The sequence below is a fragment of the Habropoda laboriosa genome, unplaced genomic scaffold (assembly GCF_001263275.1).
Source record: "Habropoda laboriosa isolate 0110345459 unplaced genomic scaffold, ASM126327v1 scaffold151, whole genome shotgun sequence".
Taxonomy (NCBI): Eukaryota; Metazoa; Arthropoda; class Insecta; order Hymenoptera; family Apidae; genus Habropoda; species Habropoda laboriosa.
The window spans coordinates 869,684-876,701 of NW_017100286.1; the positions used below are offsets into that span (position 1 = coordinate 869,684).

General features: G+C 30.8%; 1 protein-coding gene across 1 annotated transcript in view; it reads left to right on the forward strand.

Annotated features, from left to right (window-relative positions):
• The window catches only part of LOC108573684 (transcription initiation factor TFIID subunit 4), a 7,948-nt gene extending 3,357 nt beyond the window's left edge, over nt 1–4,591 (forward strand). The window contains 9 exon segments of the mRNA XM_017936162.1: nt 121–336; nt 2,080–2,196; nt 2,332–2,664; nt 2,845–3,010; nt 3,152–3,392; nt 3,498–3,664; nt 3,750–3,880; nt 4,004–4,186; nt 4,269–4,591. Of these exon segments, the coding sequence (XP_017791651.1) occupies nt 121–336; nt 2,080–2,196; nt 2,332–2,664; nt 2,845–3,010; nt 3,152–3,392; nt 3,498–3,664; nt 3,750–3,880; nt 4,004–4,186; nt 4,269–4,547 (1,833 nt within the window). The 3' untranslated portion in view covers nt 4,548–4,591.
• The last annotated feature ends 2,427 nt before the right edge of the window (nt 4,592–7,018 follow it).

The window sequence follows — 7,018 nt, forward strand, 5'->3', positions numbered from 1 at the left end:
TTAACATAGGATAGTATTAGTAATATCTTTTAATGTTATAAGCTTAATGGCATAAGTTTCTGTGTTGTTAAATTTATGCATTAGTACAAATTCTGAAAATCTTAATTTTTTAATTTTTAGATAACATTACAAACCTTGCATGGTCTTCATGCTGGGACTCAAGGTCATATATTATTAAAAACAGAAAATGGACAATATCAATTGCTAAGGGTAGGGCCACCACCAACTGCAGGTACTCCGGCTGGTACTGCAGTTACACCAAATAGTATAGCAGGAAATGCAGTGGTTGCTGCACCATCTCCAGGCACTACCTATCGCTTAGCCTCAGTGCCGGCTGTAAGTAGGCTGAACACACAGTTCACTGGCCCACCACTCGCCACGTTAAGAAAATCTGTTCAGGTGACGCACTGTTATACCTCTTACAAGACTCGATGTAGTGCTGTAGTAGACTTTTAGTTTGTGCCATTAGTTGGAATGGTGTTATTGGTAAGGCTATGTATTATGTTTATATTCTTTCATTCTGTATTTATGTTATTTTGATTCTATGAAATTTTCTTTAAAATATAATAAATATTTATTACATTTAAGTTTCTTTCTTAATTTATACAAATTTTTGGTATATATTGTACAAATATCACATTGATATGTACAAAGAAGAAAGTTTTATATTTGTTTACTATCAACTCAAGAATTTATAAAAACTTTTAGTTGTCATAAGACTGAAAGGTTCTGTGTAGTATACAGAGAGTTTTGTTTTCTTATTGGCTTATTTGCTGGGATGCCTCTTTATTGTAGAATTTCTGAGGTTTTAAAACGTGCAATTATTTTATTAAATCCAATGCCTTTATTATACATATATTGCATGTTATATTGGTTAAGGGTGTCATGAAGTACTTTGTTTTCAGATTTCTGAGAAAGTAATTGAATTTATATACATATATTATAGAATAATGAAATCCCCTTCATGTAAATGTAAAATTTAAATTGTTTTAGAGATGAAATTCAAATTTATAAAACTTTATATAATTATAATAGTATCTATACAGTGTAGTTGAAGAATAAATAATTTTAAAGAATAGGCTTAAAATTAATACTTTTATAATTGTTGATGTACTAATTTTCTACTGTGTTTTTATACAAGGAATTGTATTTTGATAGTTTGATGCCTAAAGTATTACTTCTGTATAAAATATTTGTCTTAAAAAAATCTAAAATACTCTCATAAAAAATATATCAGATAAAAACAAATGTTATATACTGTAACAAGAAACAACTAAAGGATAATATTACAGTAAAAAAAATTACGAGTCTGTACAAGGTACAAGTGCGTCTTTAATGTGTACTACAAATATATTTACTGTGTCTACTCAATATAATGATATGTCTAATTTTGAAAATGATGCAAATGATTAAGGGAATCATAAAAATGTAGTGTTCATGTCTGAAGTTCAGCATGCATATAGAAAAAACGTATGTAGATTGTAATTGTAGGTAAATAGAAAAAATGTGATGTTATGAACGTTTTTGCAAACATTTAATAAGAGAATGCATGTGGGAAATACATTTATTATCATTCTAAATTCTTTTAGTAATACTGAGCTTCAGTACATTAAATAATGTAATCTTCTTCAATTTTAAATTGCTCTTATAAATAAATACGGATTGATTGATGTTTTATAAGTCAAAGTATTTGATATAATGAATGTAAAAAAATTATTATTAAGAAGAAGGTTATCAAAAAAGGTTGTTCAGAAATGAGAAGTTAGTATCAAACTTACATAGAGATGTTTGCTTTCAAGATAAAAGCATGGCATACAAAATTGTTATTTATTATATGAACTCACTACTTATATTTTAATTTTAGTAATGTTGCAAAATGCTTTTACTTTTGAATGATATTGCAATTTTATATTTCTAATGCAGTTTTCATGAAGTTATAAACTTATAGACATTCTTTAAAAATAAAAGTGTAAATATTTTTTCATTTTTTATGCATTGATTTACAAAATAGAAATTTCTGTGTTTTAATTAGTTTTAAGCATGAAAAACTATATAGTAATTGTTTCTTTATTTAAACAGACTGTGGCTGCAACTATTACAACAGCATCTACAACTCCAGCAACAGTGACTGCTGCTGCCACAACTACACCTACCCCACCTGTCACTACTGTTCAAACTGTTCAGACACCAACACCTGTAAGTATAATGTGCACTTAATAAAATAAAAAAATGGAATATTTAATAATACTCATTAAATATAATGCTATATAAATTTAGCCAAAATATTGTATATGATATATGGTTGTATTACATTATATTTTTTATTTTTAGCGTCAAACTACAGATAATACCAAAGAAAAGTGCCGTAAATTTTTAGCAAACTTGTTAGAGTTGTCTAGTCGAGAACCTAAAGCGGTGGAACGAAATGTTCGAACTTTGATACAAGAATTAATTGATACTAAAGTTGAACCTGAAGAGTTCTGTGATAGGCTTGAAAGATTATTGAATGCATCACCTCAACCATGCTTGATTGGATTCCTCAAAAAAAGTTTGCCACTTTTACGGCAATCTCTCGTTACAAAAGAATTGGTTATAGAAGGGATAAGACCACCTCCAGCCAATGTTGTTTTTCCTGTAACATCTGCCACTCCAGTAGTAACACAGGTAGGAATAATGTTCTAATATATCAGCAATGGATTTGTGTATTATAATGTATAGTGTATTGATGAATTTGTCATTTAAGGTAGTTAATAGTAGAACCTACACTGCTTATTTATGCTATATCCATTTACATTTTGTTTAAATTATATGCTTAGTATTAATGTATTTTATCATATAATGTAGCAGAATCAGCTTAGACCAACTGTTGCTGTGGCAGCTGCAACAGTTCCTGTAACTGCAGTTACTGCAACTACACAAGTAAGAGTCATGACTCCACTACCTACAGCTACAACTACAGTTCCCCGACCAGCTCAGCCAGTTCAACAAAGGCTGGTAAGATATAAGAAAAGTTTTAATTTTACTACATTTAATGTATCTAAAGTTTATTAAGTTGTGTAATATAGTTTTTGTAATAGTAATAAATTAATACTCTGAGTTTTGATAACTAGAGATTGATGTACTTTTGTTTGTAATTATTCTTTTTAACGAGACACTTTGTATTCCTTTCCTATTTATTTTACTGTTTTTATTATATATGATCTAAGCTATAAAAAAAAATTATATAAATAACCACCTATTACAACAACTGTTGTTAAAACAGTTACAACTACAACGCAAGGCAAAACAGTCAACACAACCACTACTGTTAATAAAGCCGTAGTGCCTTCATTCGTTCCAAAGCCAGTTACTAAAGAAAAAGAAAAAAAGACATTCTCGTCTGCAGGATATACGTACGTAATCACTTTTTGTAATTGGAGTTTGTGTATAGTCTTATTTGTTGAAGTCTGTCCATGATTATATTTTATAATTATATGTATTTTTATTTCCTTAAATAGGGGAGATGACGATATTAACGATGTTGCAGCTATGGGTGGTGTTAATCTTGCAGAAGAATCTCAAAGGATTCTCGGTTCTACAGAATTTGTTGGGACGCAAATAAGATCGTGTAAAGATGAAGTGTTCTTGCATATGACACCATTACAGCAAAGAATTAAACAAATTGGTAACTATTTGTGTTAATGATTTAATTTAAACATATGGTATAGCCCACAAGTATGATATTTAAATAGCATAAGTTTATTTTTTAGTTTCTAATTATGGATTAGAAGAACCTAATCAAGAAGTTGCGGCGTTAATATCACATGCTGCGCAGGAAAGGTTAAAGAATTTAGTAGAAAAATTAGCAGTAATTGCAGAACACAGGATAGATTTAATAAAGGTGAAGTTTAAAGATTGTAACAAATTAAATTAATATATTGTTTTATACTATAATCATTAAACGTATTTATTAATTAAATATATGAATCATTTATGAAATAAATAACACATAATGATTATATAGGTGGATCCGCGTTACGAGGTAACGCAAGATGTCAGGGCACAGTTAAAGTTCTTGGAAGACTTAGATAAAGTTGAACGTAGAAGACATGAAGAACAAGAAAGAGAATTACTTTTGCGCGCAGCGAAAAGTCGCGCGAAAACGGAAGATCCAGAACAAGCTAAGCTCAAGGCGAAAGCTAAAGAGGTACTTTCATAAGTGTACAAATTAAGGAAAAGAGTGCGATTGTAGAACTAAGGTTAATTATAATACCTGAAATTTTATTTAGATGCAACGTGCGGAAATGGAAGAATTAAGACAAAGAGAAGCTAACTTGACAGCTTTGCAAGCAATCGGTCCACGTAAAAAGCCTAAACTTGACATAGGAGGGTCTGCCAGTAGTCCAGGCAATAATTCCGGTTTGAACGTGTCGGCGGCTGGAATCAATAGACAAATGCCAATGAGACCACGTTTGAAAAGGGTGAACTTTAGAGACTTATTGTTCCTTCTTGAACAAGAAAAAGAAACGTGTAGGAGCACAATGCTGTATAAATCATACTTGAAGTGATGTTCTGTGAAGGGCAGGAACTTAAGTGACCCGCCCGATATCTGGCGCCCTACCTGTATGGTCTTGTGTGAGCTGGCCTCAATGGACCTTGATGGATCATGTAACGTTAGTGTACGTTGCACTGTACAGTGTTTCATAAGTTACATACAATGAAATTCATTACGAATCACGTCGGGATTCCACATACATTCAAAATAAGATTATTTCTACCATGTCGATAAGCTTCCCTACTGTAAATGACTGAAAATTTTTTAAATGTAATATAATAGATTGTTCTTTATTTTTCAACACAAAATTGCATCATTGAAAAGAGCAATGTGTATGAGCACATGCCTGATGATCAGTCTTGGGTAGTCTCTTTATGGTAAGAATGTTGTGTGGCCATATATAAATGTTGTTATATGGTGCGTGTATGTATGATGAATGAATGAGTGTACATTGTCATTTATGTATATGCCTGCTGCATTGTAACACTTGACCTATACTTTTGGACACTGTAGCGCTAGTGTAAAGAGTGCAGGTTTTGTTAACATAGTAAATCGTATTTTTGCAAATTGTAATAATATACTGTGAGCACACTGTCCAAAAAGTATGGAATAATTTGTACAATACCTTACACATGAAATACTAAATAGTGATAATTTCAATGTTGGTACAACAAAATATAGCTACTCTCCACCATAAGATGGAATTGTTATCAGTATATTATGTTGTAATCTACATTTTCAGTGTTTATAAAAGAATTAGCTGTTACGTTTTTTATTAAAGAAATATTTACAAAAGTAAGAATTACGGATATTTCTTCGATTGATGTTAATTTAATTATTTATATTTCCTCTTCGGAATTGGTGCAGTTTTTGCTAATGTTCAGAGAAAAGTGTGCTTCGCATAATCGATTAAAAAAAAAAATTCAAGCGTGTACCTGATTTATAATGTAAAAGAATTTGCTGCAGATGTACGTGGGTGCCTATTATCATACAGAGTAATTAAAAAGATTATCAATCTTTCCTAACTTGCTCATCACATGAGCGTCTTACATTACACGTGCCCGAAATAGATTTTTGTGCAAAAATTAATTAAACAAAAAAAATATCATTGTTTATATGTCTGTCATACGATAGAGATATCGATACATCCATACATACATACATACATACATACATACACATATATATATATACATATATATGAGTATTCGCATGTATCATTTATTGCGTTTAGATTCGATTTTTAGTGCATCATTTTAGATCTTTCATACTAGCCTTTGTTGTATAATAGCTTCTAATCATATCGAATCTTGAATGATTTGTGTTCACTCTTACAGATTTTTCATAACGAATATAGAGAAGGAACTTTCGTCTCGAATATACTGAATATTTTACACGCGATACTGATACAAGAAGTCATCAATTTTTATAAGCTGTAATATAAATTTGATATAAGTTTGTTGAGGCAATAATAGAAGTTTTTCTATTCTACTGCCGTAGTTTCGAGTTACAGAACGATAACATGATACGAGGTATACTATTTATTTTTTTTAGCAGTCCATAAGAAATGGTTAACTCAGATTGTCCGATTATGAAGATAAAATATCCCGGTAATCTGGATTAACCGTGGTTCTTCGATGATTTTCGTGCTTCCATATTTTTTGGAGAGCACGAGATACATTTCCTGACCGGCATTCGTAATAAAAGAATAAAACTAAAAGTAAAAATACATTAACAAAGGCACGTACACCTGTGAGTCTTCTAGTGTATATAAATAACGAAAGAACAAAGAGCGAATCTACGTAACGTTTCAGTTACAATTACGTGAAACGTAATTGCTTCAACGGTTCAATATCGATTAAACATACAATACGCGCACAAGACTGACGAATTGTGTAAAAAGATGTTAAGTTGAACTGAACTATTAAACTTCGACTAATCTATAGCGCTGATTAATTGTGAGATGAATCAGTACAAAGGGAGAAGAAAAAAAAGAAAAGAAATTATTTAAAGCGTAATAGGTGCAAAGATATAATTGCAATATTGATCTCAGCTATATAATTCTATTTGTTATTGCGTGCACCACGAAACGATTGCCTTTTTATATATAAATATATATATATATATAATGCAATTGATATAAGTTTTTCATTGCGCGCGCGAGAGAGAGAGAGAGAGAGAGAGGGAGAGGTTGAAATTAAAGAAAGAAAAAAAAAAAGAAAGAAAATAATGAAAGAGGATCGTTGAAGCAAAATTATTCGAGTAAAAATGTAAATATAATTCGTTTAGTAGCTATATACTTTTATCTGATGAAAAGGCGCACATACCATTACTTGTACCATACTTTTGCCGCGCACTTCACAATGTAAGAAAAAAATTTTTACTTAGCTGCGTGTTCCTCTTTGCAATGATTGCATCGTTTTTTACGAGCTCGAAGAAAGAAAAAGAAACGCAAATTTCCGAAGCTAGATTATAATGTTCTCC